The sequence below is a fragment of the Haliaeetus albicilla genome, chromosome 1, assembly GCF_947461875.1.
Source record: "Haliaeetus albicilla chromosome 1, bHalAlb1.1, whole genome shotgun sequence".
NCBI lineage: Eukaryota > Metazoa > Chordata > Aves > Accipitriformes > Accipitridae > Haliaeetus > Haliaeetus albicilla.
The window spans coordinates 8,053,594-8,074,517 of NC_091483.1; the positions used below are offsets into that span (position 1 = coordinate 8,053,594).

The 20,924-nt window shown below is 46.2% G+C and overlaps 1 protein-coding gene across 15 annotated transcripts in view; it reads left to right on the forward strand.

Moving 5' to 3' along the window:
* Positions 1 to 20,924, forward strand: part of SLC4A4 (solute carrier family 4 member 4) — a 235,429-nt gene that overhangs the window by 134,978 nt on the left and 79,527 nt on the right. For 12 of the 15 annotated variants that reach the window (XM_069778238.1, XM_069778197.1, XM_069778216.1 and 9 more), the window contains 3 exons: positions 6,995 to 7,130; positions 12,755 to 12,915; positions 15,626 to 15,805. In XM_069778238.1, coding sequence (XP_069634339.1) covers positions 6,995 to 7,130; positions 12,755 to 12,915; positions 15,626 to 15,805 — 477 coding nt within the window. The remainder of the gene's footprint in view (positions 1 to 6,994; positions 7,131 to 12,754; positions 12,916 to 15,625; positions 15,806 to 20,924) is intronic. The other 3 variants (XM_069778165.1, XM_069778248.1, XM_069778271.1) reach the window with 1 other exon arrangement.

A 20,924-nucleotide genomic window follows, 5' to 3' on the forward strand; every position in this document is an offset into this window, starting at 1 on the left:
CTGAGACATTGTTGGAAGAAGCTCCTATATCTCCAAGGAATGTTTCAATAAAATATCTGAAGACAAAACTTTTGTAGGTGATCTCAACAGCGCTGAAGACAAAGCGAGCTGAGAATGCTCAGCAAATCGTTACGTAAAAGCTGCCATTCTTCTGGCGCTTGAGAGAATATGTTATTAGTAAGCATTTGTCTAATACTGAAGATTTTTTGCAGATCAAAGGCTTAATGTATGCCACATGCTGCAGAGGAGCTTACAGGAGAACGTGTACAATCATGCAGTACAATAGTCCAGCAAAAAAATGGATTATTCAAGAGGCAGTCAATGCTATTCATTATGTGCTGGAAAGGGTCACGATCAAGGGATGGGGGATATTTGCTTCAAGGTGGATCAAGCAGCTTGAATAGCGTTCTCTGCTTCTGCACCCCATAGTCGTGAAAGAAATGGCCCAGGATGAGATCTGGGTAGCGCGGTGAGTGTTCCCTGCAGGCTGCCAGCCCTGCCTGCGGACACGTCTAATCTGCCTTACAACCAGCCAGCACCGAGCGCAGGGTCAAAAAGTAGCCGTTTTTCGCTCTAAGAAGAGAAACAAAATAAGAAAAAAAGAAACCCTCAGGTGTGCTTAGAGTGATTAGCCGGAGAGTTGATTGTCCAGAGGTGGGTTCTGCGAGACCCTGGGAAAGGCCCCATGTGACGTCACTGAGCAACTTTTTCGGGCGCAAGCATCTCTGGGAAGCAGATGTCACGCATAAATCTTCGTGCAGTTGACTTCTGCAGTGGCGGTGAAGGATGCTTTCACTTGATAGAGCACTTGGGGAAATCAGGAAATCAGTTTTCACCTGGGTTGTTCTGCAGAAATCGGTATTACCTAATTTGATCGTTATCTCTTCTGTAACGGGAATAACAGTTCTTACCTACAAAGGTGCAAGAATAGCGCGGAGAGGCTATGCACCGTGCCCTAACGGGAGCAGTGCTCCAGAAATACTGAACAGTATTGCTCATAAACTGAGAGCGCATCCTTTGCCTTACCCTGTGGCCTTGGCTTGGTGTGTCAGATGCCGCACATGAACCGGCGAAGATGTCCAAGATGCTGATTTTTAGTGACTCCTGGTTTTGGGTGTCACTCCGTTTGGGTTAGTCTTTCAAGGAAGCTGGTAGAACTGTGAGCCGTAAAAGCCTTCCCTGCTTGCTTTTAGACGGTGCTTTTATGTCTCGTCACGCATTCTTACTCAGATCTTACCCTGGTCTTGATCAAGAAGCTTTCCTCCGCAGTTTTTGCAAAACTGAGTAACTGAACTAGCTCTTGCCTATATTAATCAAGCCAGGTAGATGCAGAGCAAGAGTCTCACTGCCAAATCAAGATAGCGTGAATTTTCTGGTCTTATCAGCGATGTGTAATCAGCGCTGGCCCAGGTTACTGCTGCTTCTGATGACATCCCTGTTGTGAAAGGGGATCAAGGGGAGATAGTAAGTGTCCACAGTCTGCCCCGCGGCTGGAAGTTGTACGAAGGGAGAATCAAAATTCAAGTGAGCTGCAATGTTTTTTTCTAGTCTTCTGTCCTTCGGAGCAGTTTTGCACTGTCTGTAGTCTGCAGAGTTCTGTGCTTGTGTTTCACTGTTTGTGATCTGCAAGCCTTGAAGCCTAGACAGAGAAGGGGTTGTTCCTGTCACGGGAATTAGAAGAGTAAAACTGCCTGGTTTGCTGCTCTCATCGCTAATGCTGGCTGGAGCATGGGGTTTTGTCATCAGTTATCCTTAGCAGAAACTTACCCCACATAGGGCCTCGAATTACATCTAAAAACGCTCGAAATTTGGGGCTTGTCTATACAAGAAGGGTCAGGAAAATGGATGGTGATTGATCAAAGGTATACATCTTAAGGGAAATGATTAAACTGCATAAGGTCTTGTATCGACATTAACACACAATTAAAATTGCTTTGGGTAATGGATTAATTTTGGAAGTGAAGTCAGCTAAACTGGAAAGAGAATGACTTTAAATTTGATAAAAGTGCCTGCACAGGTGTTAAACTTAAGGAGTTCGCTCTGACTTCAGATGGATTTGAACCGAGTTTTGGCTAAGTGAGGGCAACCCCGGAAATTAATGGGAGTATAATCATGTCCTATTTTAATAAGCGTATTTGGAAAGCACGTTTGACAAATTGCCTTCCTTGATAATGTTACCGCTGGCTTTGAGGAAGGATTTACACCAGTCTCTCGGGGATTTTTGTAGCTGCCGATGTACTTCCAAGTAACAGAGAACTTGACGTTCGATGGTCTCTTTGGCCTTGAATGGAGGAAACGGTTGACTGAGGTGCAGGTCCCAAGGGTATTTAGAAGTGTCATTGGTAAGAGCAGGCTGAAAAAACAGGAGGAAAACGGTGTTGGTCGATTGGAGGAGAGGCTGTTTTACCTGTACGCCGACACAAATGGGTTGTCGTCCCCCCATCCCAAGGCAGCGTTGTAGACCGGGAGAGCCGGGCTGTAACCATCTTCCACCCACGACAAGCGAGGCACTCGTAAGTTGGCGCTGAAGCAGGAGGTGACTTTAGGATACTCGCCAACACCGCGAAGCCCCCTGGCATTGCCGTGCGTGGCAGGGAGCACCGCAGGCACCGCGCCTGCTCTTCCATCGCGCCGGGTGGCGAGGGAGGGCTCCCCGCCGGAGCCGGCGATGGCAGGAGTGGGACCGATGTCGGGCTGGGAAGTTCAGCCGCGGCTGATTTGAGGTTGTCGTGCTAGAATGTGTCTCTCTCTATTTCTGAGCTCCCTGAGATTTCTCTCTGTTGATGGAGATTGATTTTGCCTTTGGGAACCCGAGGGTATAAATTGTACTCGTAATTGGCCTGAACTGAACTCGGAGAAACTGCTGATGTGTTCATTCGGTTCTGCAAGTGATGTATTTTATAAGCCGCCTCATGGACCGCTTGTGACTGAACACAAGAACAGGAAAGGGAAGGGGGAGGTAAGAGGTGTCGCTTACGGATGGCAATTCCTCTGATTAAATGTTCCGTTGGAGCATTTTACCATCTGCAATTAATACCTTAATTCCTCTCCCATTCAGGAGAAAATATAATCCTAGCCATCTAAATCCATGGATTAGCATTATATCTGCTACATATGTCTGTTGATCATCAGGTTGTTTCTTGAATGAGACGGCAAGGAAAATAACATGAAAAAGACTTAGCAGCGGTGGCAGCCGACCCTGTCGTGAATGGTGCTGGTTCCAGCAGCTCCTAAACTGGACGGGTTAGGTAGAAGCGAAGGTGATGGTCAAGGCTGGGGCAGGCTGGCGGGGTTGGTGCTCAAAGGTCGGGCAGGGGGAGGTCTGCAGAGTTCAGCCCCCAGGTTAATTGCTCTCCGGGTCTTAAGCCTGATACTCGGCTGTACGCCCCGCGCTGAGCACACAGTGTTCGCTCCGGAGATTAAGATGAAAATATGTTCTCCTTGCTAAAGAGAGCACATAAACAACCCATAAACGGCCCATTAACCTAGAAAATCGCAATAAAGAACATGTGGTAAAGCAAGCCATAGGAGACCTGTGACCCAGCAAATTCCTTAATTGGATTTTGAACCTCATCATCTGTGCTAAATGCAGCTAATAGGAAATTAGCAAAAAACAAAAGAAGGAAGAAAAGAAAGAAGGGGTGACGTGTGATGCACGTCCAGGTTCGGTGGGAGCATTTCTGTAATTCCTCTCGTGATGCAGTTCAGTGAGCAAAATGTTGTGGGTGGTTGTGGAGTTCTCATGTTATGGGATCGAGTATCAGGGTAACACTTCCCTGTAATAAAACCACGTCAAAATGACTGAAAAGAGGTAATTTTCCCATCGGCTGCAACCGATGCCTTCAGCAGCTCTAGAAGCTCTACAGTCACTTCTCTTACAGGCTCCTCCGTGCAGCAACCGCTTGCTGTGCTCCACGTTGCTTTTTGAAGCGATAGGATGTAAATTGATTTTATTGCTTTTCTAGGCGTGCTATTTAAATTCTGTTCAGAATATAAAGGTGTATTGGGAGCCATTAGCGCAGATTGAGAGGGAAGGTGATGGAACACGCGTGTTGCGGGTACTCTGCCAGCAGGTCTTGCTCTTCATCTGGAGGATGACAGCAGAGTTCAGACACCATCAGCCACGAGCTGTAGTCGTCCAGCTTAAGTCCCCCAGGCTCTTTCCACCGCTGTGAAACCACCAAACGGCTGGAGAGCGGCAATGGCTTGACGGCGGTGGTCTGCAGCAGAATTCAAACCAGTTAAGGGAAGATGAGGAAGTAGCTCGTGGAAGTCTGCGGGCTCACGCAATAAACTGGTTTGTGTTCTTTTGGCCAGGCATCGTCTTTTAATTCTCTGTATTTAAAGGCCTTAGCTGAATCTTTGGCCTCTATTTGAATAGGTATTTTTTCCTATGTACACCTAGGGAGAGATCTCTGCCCTGAAGCATGGGCGAGAAATTGAACCCTGTGCCCTGATGCTCGGGTGCATTGGTTTCAGCACAAGCTTCTGGCACCGGTGGTTGATTGGGGCTGACTGTATAAAGATGAGCTTAAGTGTTACACCTAATTGCATTTTTAGAATGGGATAATCTTAATTATTTATACTAATGGTTGTTTCAAATGTGTTTTAGATGCAGATTTTTAGTCCAAATTGCTTTCATAATTGCAAGGACAATTTTCATGCATAAAGTTACGTGTTTGCAGATATATTTTGGAACTGTTCTGTGAAGTGCATCTGTTTCATCCGAGTCAAATAATCAAATACTCATTATGCACCTCACAGATTCTGAGAAGTATATCTGAGAAGAAAGATAAATTCTGTAGAAACTAGTGGTTATATAAAAGTGCTTATTACCAAGAGGGTTAATGTGTATTTTTCTATAACTAAATGTCTGTAAATTCAGCTCAGCAATATTTTCCCCTCCTGTTAGGAGCGTATCAAAGGAAAGCTTTTGTTTTTGTGGGAGGTGATGGATTTTCTCAAAGGAAGGACTGATGGGAAACGCAAAAGCCTTTGCGTAGCCAGTCTGGGAATTTTACTGAAGGATGAGGGACGCGTGGCTGACGTGATGTAGCGGCAGCGGCACAGACCAGTTGGCCTGTGTCGGAAGGCTGCTGAAGCACAGGTTCTGAGACAGTCGTGGTTAAGGTAAGGGTGATTTTGGAACGGCACCCTTGAAATGCTGAGCTTGGGAAAGGAGCGGTGAGACGCTACCTAGGTGGCAGGTAGGGAGGCTGGACTGTTACGCTCCGTACAAAGGGACGGTCAGGGCTTCTGTAGATTTTCTTAATGAGATTGCGTTTCTGTGATGAAAGGCAACGCTGCCGAGGACTTTGTGAAAGGAGAAAGGAGGAGCGTGTAAATGTCCCTGCTCCCGCTTCAGCGAGAGAAAGAAATCGCTTTCCAGCCCGCTTAGCAGGACGTGCAGGACTCCGAAGACCTCTTCAGAGGGTGCCTTCTCTGGTGCTGGGTTGGGATGTTAAAGAAGGGACACGTGGCTCCTCTGTAAACATTCAAAGCCAAAAGAGTGGTAGGTGTTAGGGTGCCCAACAGCCTGTATTCTCGATACCGTCCTGGCCTGAGCGCCGCAGGGTTTTCCAGACGCGTGGCTCGCGGCGTTCTTATCCCTCCCGCCTGAGCTGCACAGCCGGTGCGGGGCGATGTGCTTGGATGCCCAGGGAATTGCAAGGGCAATAGGTAGATAGAAAAGAAATCCAGTTTATGTTACGAAAGCGTCATCACCCTAACTGATGAAGAAATTAATTTGCCTCAACTTTTTCTGAGTAATTTAAGAAGAAAGCTACGAAGGGTTCATTAAAAAAAAGAGGTGGGGGAAGGGAGGAAAGGGCATGTCTCCTACTGGTTCCTTTTTTCACATTACAAATTGAGACTTTGTTTACCCTGGAAAAATCAATGGTGATTGGACACCTGGTGTAATTAATTATTTTGCAACAGACAGACAGCTGATCTTTTGAAAAGAAAGGAGTTTTTAGCAGAACCGTTCAAAGTTCATAGTCTGCTGTTTAACTCTAATGCTAATAAACATTCAGCAGAAGGGATGTCTGTCTTAAAATTTCACGTGATCACACCTTCGTTTCAAGGTGATATGATCAGGGAAAAACTGTAGATCCCAAGAAGTCCTCCAGCAAGGTGACTCTTGTGGCATGAGCTCCAGTTGCCTTTGGGAGATGCCCTTAGGTCTCGGGATGTGGACAGCGATGTTCTCGGGTTTTAATTTTGAATTGTGCCTGTTTCTCGATCAGGAAGGGGTTGCTGCCAATTTTTCTTGAGCTAATAATGCAAATGAACTTTGCTTGCACTATCAAGAGAGCATGTGTTGAACGTCGTTTCTTTTACCTAAATGGGCAGTCTTTTCCCAGTGTTTTTTTTCAGTGCATTGGTGCCTGACTAAATGCATTGGGTCGCATTCTTCATGTATAGATGAGAGAATCTTTCTGTTAAATATTCCTGTGTTTTCCAGCAGTAGGTCTGGGGAGGTTCCAGCCTGCCTTGCAGGCCAATGGGAGCCCCAGCCTTGGTGGCAGGGAGGGGAAAGCCAGCCATGGGATGCTGTCCCAGCAAGCCCCAAAATAGTTTGGCTGAAACCGGTTTTACGTCATATAAAAAAGGGGGCGAAGGATCTCAGCTGATCAGAGTACGAAAGGTCCTTGGGCACGCACCATAGAGCATATTGGTTTTGAGCTTGATAGCGCTTTTTTTACAAGGGCTGCAAATTGCTGTAACATAGTTAAGGACTGTAGGAAGAGGCAAGTTTTCCTGAACTTTACTCCCAGCTTGAACTTTCAAGAAGTTAAGCGAGAGGCAAGGAAGGGGAGAGAGGGAGATAGACGTACCCTCGCGCACGCCCCTCCGTCCGCAGCGACTAGGATGTCAGATGGAAAAGACAGCCTGGAGAAACAGCTGAATGGCTTTGGGGAGAAGGGGAAGGAGAGGAGCCGCACGTCCCTGGTCATCTCTCAGGCCGTTAACCGCAGTATTTTCACCTCTGCAGTCTCCCCCGCTGCCGAACGCATCCGCTTCATCCTCGGAGAGGAAGATGACAGCCCGGCACCCCCGCAGCTCTTCACAGAGCTGGATGAGCTTCTGGCCGTCGATGGACAAGAGATGGAATGGAAGGAGACTGCAAGGTGAGTTGGTTCTCCTTTACCCCCGAAGGGAAGGGCAGCTGCACTGGACCCCCGTGGGAAATCCCATTTTAACGTTCAGTTGGGGTAGTATCTGCTACAGGGTCGCTTGGGGAATCCACAGAAAGGAGCCTGTATAGTTCAAGTTACCTTTCTTTGATAAATGAGAGAATTTGAGGATGTGTTGAAGTATTCCTTTAAAACAAAAACTAGAAAGAAACAGAGTGCCAGATTTATTTGAATGGTTTGCCTATGGAGAGCCAACAGACGTATGGGCATATCTGTGCTTTGCAAAGAATGACAGTGTCTTGGCCAGAGTTGTCAGAAGTCGGCGCCTGAATAAAGGTTCTGCAGGTTTGTCAAAGCTACTTCAATTCTAATGCCCAAAAGTAGATTTGAGCCTGACCCCACTGCACCCCACAAGTTGGGAAATTTTGGTTGTGTCCCTCTCCTAGCGAGTTACTGATGAAATTTGATTTAAATAGGCAAAAAAACCTAAAGGTTTTTTGTTTTGAGGAAATTATTCAAGGTGTGTGTTAAATGCTGGATTGGGTTGCCCTCTTTGAGTTTCTTGGTTAGGTTCTCTGCCTGTTTCTTTGATGCTGCTGTTGGTTTGGTCAAAAAAACGTGCCAAAACCGTGGTCAAAAAACCATGCCAAGAAACTGGCATGTTTTTTTGATCTGGATGACAGAAGTTACATACGGTTTATTTCTGAACACCACCAAAAGAGCCATTGGATTGGACTCGTGATCTAAAGGCTGCTGTTTAGCCTCTGGCCTTAAAAAGTTTTAATTTTTTTTATACAGTAAAAATATTTTTCTTGGGTTTGCCTTGAAAGGTAAACCCCTAATTGCAGTCTGGTTGCTGTGAAGGCCTGAAAAGTCCCACTAGAAAGAGGTGCTCACCCAGCCAGCGAGCAGTCTGGGGCTCTACCTTCCCTATTCCCAATCCCCCTTGCTTAACTTGGGGCTTTTCGTTTTCCTTTATTGTGGCTGGGCTAAGCTCTTTCCCCACCTTCCAGTCTTAAAGGGCACCTACTGTGCTCATAGTTAGCCCATGTTGTTTGGTTACCTTAATCTTCTTTACCTGCGATTTAATGAACCGCTCCACCGCCTACCCCTCTACCCCCTTATCTTTATTTTTACTTGTTGGTCACTTGGAGAGCCTGTTTAAAGACTTTTCACCTTTTACTCTTTAACTTCTTACTTTGTTGGTCATCCTTTTCTCCCTTTATTGCTTTTCTTTCCTCTTATCATTGGTTCAATACTTGCATTTTGTCATCTCTACCGCCCACCTCTGCTTTTTACAGCAAATTATGCTTTCCTCTGTCCAGGCACAGGTCTTTGGGCAGGGGTTTTAATGACAATTTGTTAAAGCTTTTTCACGATTCAGACCTTAGTGTGGTTATTTCTTATTGAGCAGTCTCTTCACCCTCTCCTTTACAGTATGAATATTGTGAAGCTCTGTTTTCCGTAAGTCCATAAATGTCAGCCACCAGAAGAAAGACGCCCCGTGTCCTGCATGACAGATCAGAAAGCACTGCTATTTCTTGAGGGATGTTTGTCAGGAGCCTTCTGCTCTTACGTTCGAGGGACCTTACTGTGGGGTATGCCTGCAGAAAAAAAGGGAGGCTGTCTTCTCCTCTGGCAAATGATTTCTGGTTTTCTGTGTTTTCACACATCTTTGGTAGAAGTGCTAGGTGGAGCTGTGTCTATGATTCTCTCTCTTTAAGGATACATGTATAGGTTACATGCCTTAAGCACCCTGTTGAGGCACCCTGTAATTCCTAAATGTGGCCCGACCTCCTGACTCGCATGCTATTTTGTTGATAGCGATCTCGCGTAGCGTATGATCGTTCAGGATTTTTCGGTATCTTCCTGAAATGCCTTAATCTTGCCCAACAAAACCTGCTGTAAGCTACGGAGCGGCTCCTACCGCGGGACAGAGCAGCCGGAGCTGGCTAGCTCTGCGCTTCGGCGGGCAGAGGAGCTGCCAGCTCTGCGGAATCTCTCAGGCAGGTGTTTATGTTAAAAGGGTTTAGCAAATAATACCGTCCCTTCCAGAGCCGTTCTGGTCAATAGAAAAATAACCGGTACATGTCACGGAAAATTTCTGGCAGGAACCTTAAAGCTACCGATTACAAGATGTTTCCAGAAGAGGACCTTTAGTTGCCCATCCTGGTTCTTGATTCATATGAGTTCAGCCGTCTGTGTTGCAACCCCGGTATAAATGGGCTATAGTTGTCCCCCGTCCACGGTGACGTTTCTGACAGTAGGTGAGATCAGCCCGTGACCACGGCTCGAGGATGTCACGCTCCTTTGCGCGGTCCTGTTGCCTGTTAGCACGTCACGGTGTTGGGCCGTTTTGGAAAAACATCCTTAGTGTATGCCGGGTTTCACAGCAAAGCCCTGTAAATGCATTAGAAATAGAAGCAGTAAAAGGGAAGGTTTATTGCTGTTAAAAGGTAACCTGAAGAGCTGGGCCACTGGGTGCTCCTTGTTCATTTTGTTGGCGCTCGTAATGGATTTACGTGGTGCGGATGGACAGGTTCTTGCACTAAGCTGTGAATGTTTGCATTTCAGCGGTAGTTACAGGAGACAGAGTGAACTAGGGGAAGGAAAAGACCTGAAGCATCTGGAGGCTACCAGTCTATTTTGAGGCTCAGTACAGTACGCTTGGGGACCAAAATGTGTCCAGCACAGTGTGGGGATTGTCATTCTACAAGGCAGGGAGATGGTAGAAAGGTCATGGGATTACAGAGAAAAGGAGTGAAAGGACTGTGGGATGGTGGATAGGGTTTTTTTAATCTTCTGTTAGGGTCTTTTTTTACTATATTAGCTCTGTCAGGCAGTACATTTATATCCTTCACCCTTTTACACATTGTAATATTAACACGCCTTTTACGCAATGCTTTCTGAAGCTCTAAAATGAAAAAAAAAAAGGCTCCTGCACCTTGGTTAGCAGAGATGCTAGCTGTCTTCAGAGTATGCATACACTGACTATACCGTGGGCTCCCGGACACGCGTTTGAAGTGCAGGGTGTAATTCTGGAGGCAACCAAGTGCGCTAGTGGCAGATATTTCTCATAAGTGTCAGCCCTTTGGAGCGACGACGCTGATAGTTACCTGAATTCAGAAGTCCCCGGTGCCAGGAGAGCCTCGCCGGAGCCGTCAGCGTAGTTTCCAGGGCCCAAGAGGCATAACAGAACGTGGGTGTTGTATGTCATACCTTGGTGCTTCTCTAATGTGGTCACAGGAATGTTTATGAGCTATTGCAAGTGAAGTACAGCTGGCAGACAGGAAGAATATGCAGATGTCATGAACAGAGGGGAATGGAGATGAGGAAGGTAATTTGATTGTTTGTTTTCTCAACTAACAGCGGAGATAATCTTTTGCCCTGAAACAGTACGTTGCAGCTAGGCTGCAGACAGCATTGCTTTCAACGCCCGGGAAGCTCTGTTGAGAGCCGTACAATTCTAAATTCACGCGATAGGAAGCATTAACCCTGCGGCTGTCTCTTTTGCCCTCTCCACCCTGAAAGTCCGGCAATTTTTTCCTGTGTTCGGCAGCTGCCCATGCAACTTTCTAGTTGCGAGCAAGCCGTCCTGCAGAAGCAGGTTTTGTAAAAAAAAATAAAATACCAGCATAAAGACCAAGGCATTTGTTAAATGTATGGAAAGCCACGTGGCTAGCTTTGCTTAACTGAGTACTAACGTTGGTTTGCGTAGGAGCTGGTGTGCACCAGGGCTTCGGAGGGGACTTAAGAACCAAGTGTCTAAAGCTGCTTCGGGGTGTTTGGAAGGCAGCTCGCCGACAACGAATTCCCATTGAAACGGAGGGGTATGACCCCTCCCTAGGAAAAGAGTTATTTTAGGGACTGCGCTGAAGAGAGCAGGTGATAGTTCAAACAGGTTTGCAAGTTAATATTTGTTTTATTGTATTTGTATTGTGTATTGTAGTGAGAAAAGTAAACAGATAGCAAATATTGATAGCCGTGAATAATATGCTTTCACTGAAAAGACAAACACTTTGTAATTTGCAGCCTTTATGCTGTTGCAGGGTAAACTGCATCTCAGTCACACATAACATACAGCCTTTGAAATTCACAGCTTTGCAGCCGCCCGTGTCCCGTAGGTGTCCTAAGAAGTACCTAGATTTTGTGAACTAAACCTTATTAATTTGAGATCAAACTCAGTCCTTTAGCTTGAGTTAAAAAGCAGCTTTAAAAGAAAAAAGTCTCAAGAGGAGATTATTGCAATGGAAAAGCATAATTGATTAATCCTCAAGTAATACATTTTTCAGGATTAAATATAATTTCACTTGGTGTTAGTAATATTCTTTTGAACCAATTCATGAGCTTCCTTACCTTTACGTGTGTGTTTTTTGTCTTAATAATCCCCTTATATTAGTCACTGGAATTTTCATTTTCCACATACATTAAAACAGCGTCTCAAGACGGGACTAAGAAGCACTTCTGCTTTGCAATTAGACGTTCTTAAAACACCTTCCTTTTCCTGCGCTCCGAGCTTCTACCAAAGCCCTCGCTGGGTGCTGCAGTAAAGGAAAAATAGCCTGTGGCATTTTTTTTTTTTCCTTTTCCTGGCGCAGCGAAGGTAGGAGCTGGGTGAAATCTCCAGGGCAGGGTCCAGCCTGGAGGTGGAGGTGGGCTGCAGCCCACCGCTCGGGGGGGTGAGACCTGCTCGCCTGCTGCTGGGACACGGGTTTAGGCTGTAAAGAGTATTTTGGACAGAAAAGGTTTTAACCTTTGCTCTAATCTTCAACTAGAGATGAGCTTTTTGGGTTTTTTTTCCAGACCTGCTTTGTTGAATCATTAAACAACAGCTAGAGAGCGGAGGGGGAGAGCGAGCCGCTGAATTTGTGTCTTTTCCTTTGGTGCCTCACTTGTTCTGCTAAGAACGTCTTGCGATGTGGTGGGGATGTGCTCCTCTCCTCCGCTCTTCGCCTCGTGCCAGCCTGTGGGCGCGGGGCAGGATTATTCGGTGCTGCTGAGCTTTGGCAGTGGCTGAAGTTTTCGGGTTTTATTGTCTGGATTTGAATACTTGAATACAAGTCACCTTATTTCCAGAAATGCTGATTTCATTTCCTTCCCCCCCATCCTTTTTGTGGAGCTGTGGTGCTCAGCCCTTCTCACCTGAGATTATTTCAGGGTGAACGCAGTTACCTGACTTTCTCTCCGTTGGGTCCGGCGAAGCGGCGGTCGAGCTGCCGTGGTTGGTTTGATGCGGCGTCGGGTTAGGGACTGGGTGGGCGAACTGGGGAGGGGATGAAGCTGAAGCTGCCTCCGTGCTCTTGTCCTGGAGCAAACACCAGCTAAAGGGCGTTAGTTTAAGTCTTGGTGAAAGCTATCGAAGATAACGTGTTTTACCTGACATTTGCAATAGCTTACAAGCAGGCAGAGCATTATCACCGCTCAGCTGACGCATACCAATTCATTAAGCCTTTGCAACTTGATCATGGATTCGCGGCCTCGGAGACGCGTGGGAAGACGCGTGGGCTTGGACTTGTCGGTATGCCGCGACCCTTCAGCTGTCTCGCTTCTTTCGGAGGTGGGTGTCCGCAAGGAGCCGACAGCTTTAACGCCGTCTCGTTTGCTCTGCCCTCTCGCAGGTGGATCAAGTTTGAGGAGAAGGTAGAACAAGGTGGGGAGCGATGGAGCAAACCTCACGTGGCCACCTTGTCCCTGCACAGCTTGTTTGAGTTAAGGACGTGTATCGAGAAAGGCTCGATAATGCTGGATATGGAGGCCTCTTCTCTCCCGCAGGTGGTGGGTAAGTAAAGCTGCCCTGGCTCTTTCCCTCAGCCTTTCCCTACAAATTTTTATTAACCCTGATTGTGGTTTCACCGATGGTTTTAATGAAAAAGCACTGCTTTTTCAGTAAATGAGGAAAATAAAGAAATAATCCTCCAAGGAATAACAGGGAAGACTAGAAAGTACATGCAGAAAGGATAACAGATAAAGGAAAGGAGTTCTTCTCAATTCAGGAAGAAGAGTAAAAGAACTGACTTCAGGGATAATTAGTGCTTACCCTGAACTGTTTTTTGGTGATCATATATAGAACCATTTGGATCCTGAAGTACATATCCTCAGTTATATCCTAGGATATCGCTACGTGTGTGTGAAAGCAATAGCATACACTCACTTAATTTATGTTCACTACCAGAAACGTAGCACATAAAAGGCCAGCTCTCTCGGGACAGAGATGCCCGGCAAGTACCGCTTTGGGCAGAAAGACTGCAGTTTTTGGCCCACGCGGTCGGACCACGGGCTGCTTTCGGGTGAGGTCCCGGGGTGGGCCACCGAAGGCAGGTGAGGGTCTGCTTAGGGTGGGCTGCTGCCCTCCGGCAAAGGAGAGTGAGGAGCAGCCACAGTGCCAGCCGATGCTTCGCTCTGCTGAACAGGATGGCAGTGGTTTTTGCAGTCAAAATAGCTGTGGCCCGGGATGACGCTCCGTGACATTGCTGAGAGCTATACCGTGTTCCCGGTGACGTGCGAGGAGGCTTACAAAAATAAATTTTTGAAGCGAGCCGTTCAGCGGAGGTACATTGTGCCAAAACGCTGAGTTTAGAAGCCATTATGTGAAGAGGTGTAGAAGAGCAAAATGAAATAAAAGCCCCACAGAACTCAGTGCTTTGAATTATAATCTCGGGAAGCAGGCTCAAAATTGTCCTGGCATGAAATGATCAGATATCAGGTGTCGCACTAGTTTGTAAGACTTGGAATTACAAAAGCTGCCTCTGACGTTATCTACAGAGTTTTGAGCTGTTTTGTAGGTGCTTATGGTGGCATTTATCCTCCTTTATTTTAGTGTCTGTGCATCCAAATGCACAGCTTTGCAAAGTTTAAAAAAACACCACCGAAAACATCTGAAGTTTTATGCTGAAGCTGAACGTGCTTCAGAAGATACCCGCTGATGTCAGTGGTCCGCAACTTTAACCCTCAAACATTAAATTTCTTTTTGAAGTTGCTTCAAGATGTCACCTTCAATATCCTTCTTCAACACCCAAATTAAATCAAATTCCTGGGAGATTAAATTACAAATCAGTAGCTGCTCTTGCTGTACCACTGTCCTGAGTGGGGTATTTTTGCTGGTCCAGGTCCTTAATCAGTTAGATAGGGATGTCCAAGAAGCCTGCAGACGTGGTTTCCAGAATTATTTAATCATCATCGCTTGGTTGGTGTCTAGTAGTGACGCACAGGAAAGGAAAACTCAGGGAGCTCTCTTTGTTGATTTGTGTTGTATCAGAAACATGGAAAGGAAGAAATACTTGCCAGATGGAGAAGGATAAACCTGATGAAGACAGACATGTTGTTCTGAAGGAAGTATTCCAAAAATCACTAACAAAAAATAGGAACAACAAAAGCTTACTTTACAAAAATAAACCTTTTGCCAAACATTTTGTGTAACCATACCTACATGCATGTATATATAATCAGCCCTTTCTGAGTTTGGGTGGAAGAACTAGGCTTTTTGCCCTAGTGATTTGAAGAGACATTAATTTTTTGGGCAGCGTACAGAGGATGACTTTCTGACTCACTGAGTTAGCAAATGTGATGCATGTTCTGCCTCCCCTTTCCCATAACTTTTATTATTAGCACAAATAAAAGTTACCGGTAGACAAATAAGAGCTGCCACTTTCCCCTGGGGGACAGCACGTTAACTGAAATAATCAAGGGAACAACTTAATGTGAGATTTAACGCACAATAGAGATTCTTAATAAATTTGGCTACCGTTTTTTTTTTTCTTTCTCCTCTGGGATAGGGGAGCAGAAAGGAGAGATTTGATGGAAAGTGAGAAGTCTTTGCAGTGGGCTGGGAGCCTTTTTTCGTGCTGATTCAGTTAAAAGCAAAGCCGCATAACACATCCTGTGACAATTGGAGCAAGTTCTGCCTTTTGTAGTTGCCGTCATTTTACTTCAGTTCTGAGAGTGAGTGATTTAATTAGTTACTCATCTCCAGGACTTTTTCCTGTTGTTAGATTAGGTTTTACTGGGGCCTGCGAGGTGAACTCAGGCCTTGTTGAATCTGATGGAAGTTTTACCATGTTATGTTTGGGAGCATACTGGAACTTGCAGTGTAGTTGCAGCTTCTTCACAAAAATACAGGGTCAGAGCAGATTCCCTTTCTGAACTGAGAACCATCTTATCCTGGGTACAGTGGATTTGAAATAGGCTCCAGTGGCATGTACGAAAATAACAGAAGGGAGTCTCGGTGCAATAGGTACGTGTCGGTGGCTGATGGGGTTTGCTGGATGGAAGTGCTTACGTTCCATTTCAAAAGAAATGTCTAACAGAGGATCCCATTGAAAATAAAATGGTGAAATCCGGTGGTGGTTTTGAGATGGGAAGGAAATCCTTCAAAAAGGTAGGGTGAGAATGATCCCTCTCTCTCCCCCTGCTCTCCCTTGATGCAGCTGAGTTCTGTGCTTTGTGATTAATTGTCCTCTCATCTCCCTCACCCCTTTCTTTGCGTGCGACAGAAATGATCGTTGACAATCAGATCGAGACGGGGCTTCTGAAATCGGAACTGAAGGACAAAGTCACCTACACGCTGCTCAGGAAGCACCGGCACCAGACCAAGAAATCCAACCTGCGCTCTCTGGCTGACATTGGAAAGACCGTCTCCAGTGCAAGTAGGATGTTTACCAACCCCGATAATGGTAATGCAGAGGCTAACTGGCTATAGCCTTCCCTTTTAAAGCAACCCACCAAACTTGCCCGCCGAAAACTAACTGCGTTGCCTTGACGATGCTTTTCTAACCCGTGATTAGCGTAGCGAGACCCATGCTGATGGCACGTCAGCGGTGGGCTCTGAAGGCTGCTTTGGCCGTGGCACATCGCTCTAACCGTATCTTCACTGGACTGAGTGGGAGAGGAGGGGAGGTGGCAGGCGGGCAGCAGGGTGCAGGAGGCACAGGGAAAGGCAGAGAGATGCTCTTGCAGCTGGCCTGTAGGAGGTGATGTAGGAACGACGGCAGGAAAGAGAGATTTACAAAAAACTCCAACTGTGCCTGAACCTAAAAGGCCAGCGATCTGAAACGTTTGGGCAGAGACGAAGCTTTGATGCGCGTTCGATTTCTGTAAGAGATGGTGTCGATGGCACTCGTAATCAGAAATTACGTGATAGTAACGCCTAGCTTGCATTTTATTGCCATACAATCATTGTCCAGTGTGGGTAAAGCTGATTTCCATCTTGCTTTATTCATCCTAAAATTGTTTTGTGGCGTTATGTTGTGAACATGTCGCTTTCTCTCTAAAAATGACATAGTAGATAGTGCCATGTGTACAGCGGTGTCTGTCAATGTGTGTGCGCGCGTGGATGCAGACAGCTATAGAGGCCTTGGCAGCCACTCTGTGCTTACCCATACATTGAGATCTGCAGACTTCTTACTAGCGGTAATCAAAAAAGAGAAAGCCTATTGTCATGTCTTGGAGCTCTGTCAACTGCCTCCTGTTGCAGACTGGGAATTTGTCGAAAAGTTGCCATTTTAAAATACCCAGAAACAAAAGCCAGCGAAGAAATTATTTTCTTCTTGCTACATTTAAGGCCTCTTAGCTTTCTGTGTTCTGCTTCTAAAACTCACCTTAACGTTTCTCCCTAACCTATTGTCATGCTTCATTAATATTTCCTACTTTTTAGCATCCTTTGCTTTTGCAACAGATGTGTATGTGCATGTGAAGAATATTTATTGCTCTTGACGATGCATCTTGTCGTGTACCAGTGCCTTAATAATGCAGCGATTAAGCGAATAACAGAAAGGCGCAATAACATGAATCACGGGAGTGTCCTGGGTGTGCAGCTTTTTGGTGAATATCCCTGCAGGAGTCCGATGGAGCAAAGAGAGGGACTGTGCTTTGGAGAGCACTGTAAAGGAATTCCAGTTCTGGGGAAGGAGCTCAGCGTGGCCAGATGAGGTGGTTGGTACATGCTGAAGATAGGGGAGCCTCTTCCAGGGAGGGGAAAGGTGCTTCTGGGCATCGCCAAGCTTTGCTTTTGGCCTGCAAATTCCCACAAGCCTTGAGCAGAGACCTTGCTAATTGGGTAACCGTTGCTCCTCAAGCCCCCCTGCTCGTTCCCCATTAGCCTCAGGTATGAAATTTGTCGGTGCCTCAGTTTTTTGCCCTTGAATCAGCCAGGCACTTCAGATCCCAGGAGGATGCCTCAGTCGGGTCAGGGCTGGGCACCCAGCGAGCCGCTCGCGTTTGTTTTCGGTTGGGATTACGAAATGATGTTCTTTCCAGCACATGCTCTGGGGCTTTCCATTGTGTCCTCCCCACTGTTTGTACGGGAGCCATCTGCTTTCTGTTAAAAGGAGGGAGCGGCTGCTGCAGGTAAAATGCTTAAGCATTATTCGCGGTGGTATCTGTAGATACCAGTTACCACCTCCGTGACTACTACACTTTCTGGACCTTTGAAAAGATGAAGAGGTTTGCTTTGAGGAGGAGGAGAAGGGTCCTGGACAGTAGCCATGCTGTATGGAAGGCAAAACATGAGACAGATGTGTCTTCAGCATGTGTCGCCTGGGTGCTTCAGTCACCTTGTGCAGCCCCAAACCCCTTTCCCACAGGTAGGCACTGGGACACCGAGGGTTGCGGTAACACGGAGAGATGTTTCCAGGCTGGCCCACGGCACGCTCGTGATTCCACACTCAGACCTAACCACTCTCATATTGCGTGGGAGACGAGCCGGTAGACTCCTGACTGTTGGGTTTGGGCAACGATAGGCTTTTTTCTGATGTTACAGTTGAACAAGTAATCAGGTTTAGTGTTTTATTCCGAGTACCTGTCTCAGTGAGTTCCTAAAGTGTAGAAATGTAAAGAAACCTTTAGGATTGACTGTATGGCATCGCTGTGCTTAGTGCCTCCTTCGGACACAACAAAAGTCTCAACTGAAGGGGTTAAAATGGGCTGTTTACAGCGTGCATCCACCTTCCACCTCTGTATCGCATCTATTTTTACTGCACCGTATGCTTGTAACAGCTTCCTCTGTTTTTTCAGCAGCTGGTGAATGTCGAATTCTTCCTTTCCACAGTTAAAGTCACTCCTTGAGGAGCCATCAAAACCTCAGGGTGTTAAAGGCAAATTAAAACTTACTTAGGGGGTTTGAAGGTAAATCACGCTCAGTATATTATTTAACTATACCTTGGACGGTAAGCCCTGTCTCTTCGCTGTACAGAGCTAGACTTTCAGGGCTGGTTAAAGAGAAAATAACAGCATGCTTATCCTGGGAAGGGTGATGCTGACAAAGGGCGTTGGTCTAAGTTCTCACTCCAGCCCCTGCTTGTTTTTCATGGCTAAGGGCATCCTTTGCTCAGATCCTAGGTGACTTCGTTTTTCTTTCTTTTTTTTTTTTCTTGTTCGAAGGGTCTGTGTAGGTCCTGTCTCAGTTGGACTGATTCTCAAGAAATTCTTTCCTGGCTCTGCTTAGCCCGCTGGCTGACCTTCAGCCACTCCTTTCGTGTTGTTTTGCCTGTGTTTCCCCACCTGGGATGTGCATGTGTTATGAGAATATATGATGCATTATGTTCCCTGACAGCTCAAGTGCTTTGAGACTTCAGGAGGGGGAGAGACTTACATACAAAGGGAAATACTTCATGAATAGTTGTTACTGTTATTTATTATTTAGACTTTAATGAAAAAGTAACTCCAGAATGTATTTGATCGAGTTATACCACGCTCCCTGGAATTCAGTGAGTGCCTCTCATGTGCTTCTAAAGGTAGAATTTATCCTTTAGACAAATTCAACTTTAATGAGGCCAGCAGGAGTGCAGCTGTCTCTCGACATGGCTAATCACAATAATGAAAGTGCCATCAGCCCCAAGCGTTCATAAATTTCCCTAGCATTTCTTTCCAGGTAGGTATTTCCTTTCAGTGTCTACCTTTCATTTCGGCGTCAGTGAAACTTTCATCCAATATTGATGGTGCTGCTGGGTTCCTGAGAACGGCAGCCCCTCTGTGCATCGCTTGCTTCTCACCTCTGCACAGTAGGTTTAGGGGCTGGTATTTTTGGGAAGCAGCTTGGCTCTCTGCTCGACTGACGCTCACGGCCACTGTTAAAAGGGGGAACTTCTCACCTCTAGTTTCCCCATAAAACGCGTGGATGTAAATTACAAAGCACTCTGCGCATTTAATGGGCATGGTTACTGTATGTTCATTAAGGGTTGTTAATGAAATCATCTCTGCTGAAGCTGAAGCAGACCCTGCTGTAGGTTATGTGTAAAAATACTGTGCAACTTACTGGCTCTTACTGGGCAATCACAATTGATTTGGAACCTATGATCTTGATAGGTACCTAATCGTATTAAATTACTTTCAAAACCATTTATTTAGGAAACACTTTAGCATAATGTCATTAGCATGGATTCCGCCCATGATTTTTCCTTCTTGGTTTTTTTTTTCAGGGCAGTTAGGCTTAAAACCCAAGTTAAATTATGACAGATTTCTTCAAGGGCATTTGTTATATCTGAAATCTGGAAATATCCCCTGGGCCACGGTTCTCAAAAGTATTGAGGTGCCTGTATCTCAGTTATTTCAGGGCGCTTAAATAACTAAATCTTAGGGGCTCTAAAATTTTCTGTGCCTTCCTTAGCTTCATGATGAGCTTATATAAACTCCTGTTCTGGGATTATGTCTAATCGTAATTAAAACTTCTGGATGTGTCCTAAGATACTCTTTTTGCATAAAGCAGGAGAAAAGGTAAATGAGCAGAAGTCGCTAAGGCTTCGCCTGTGAAAAGGAGCGCATTTTCACTCCGTTGTGCGTTGTTGGGGATTTCTCTATAAAGCACCCCAGTCTGTGGCTATCGCTGCTTTCTCATTTCCACCTTCTGAGATGACTGAGCCCCGTGCAGTTACGCAAAATGCCTGCAGAAATTCGGCAACCTAAGAAACGGTGACTGACCTCCCGCCCCCGCAACCGCCGTGACCGATCTCCGAGCGTCTCCGGCAGCTCCCTCTGCCTTGGCAAACCCCACCAGGGATGACCGCGGCTCTGTGGTCCCTGGTAGCACAGCCATCCTCCGCCCCCTCCTTTCATTGCACTGCTCTTTTTGAAGATAAGACCCAGTAGCAATCAGATCGGCAGAAGCACGGAACGTTTCAGCGGCAAAGGTGTGCGCTGCGTGCCTTTTATTCTTGGCTGCGTCATAAAGATTGATATTTGGATCATCCTTGTGGGAGGATGTTTTCTCAGAAATCCTTTTGCTCTTGGGAAAGAAATTGGGCAAAAGGCGGTAGTTGCTTGTGTGCCGTCGGATGGAGGAGGATCAATCAAAACACTCCTTTGCTGTCCATTCAGCAGGAAAAAGATGATTATCAAAATAATAATGCCGAGCAGACAAAGCTGTGCCGAGTGATTCCTCAAAGTTACCTTACAAAGACACTGCCCTTCTCGTTTCCTTTATTGGTAGAACGCTGAGCTGTATGAAGTGTTCAATAAGGACGTTTCGATTTTACATTTCAACTGAACTCCTGCAGGGTTTTCTGACAGGTTTTTTGTGCGTCTTGTTTTGTTGTCTGGCTTTTCTAAGAGTTCTTTGTGTCCTTTCCTGGCACAGGGTGCAGCACTTGACGTGAAGCCCTGCAATAAATAACGCGTATACGCTAGCAGCTCTCCAGCAGCCCTTGCCCAGCTGGCACACCTCTGGGTTGTAACGCAGGTCTGCCGTGGGTTTGCCACTGTATAAAATGAGAATCGTGGTCACCGTCCCTTATGCAGGTGCCTGAGGACTGTCTAATCGATGTTTATCAGTGCTTCGGTGGTGACATTTGCTATGCAATC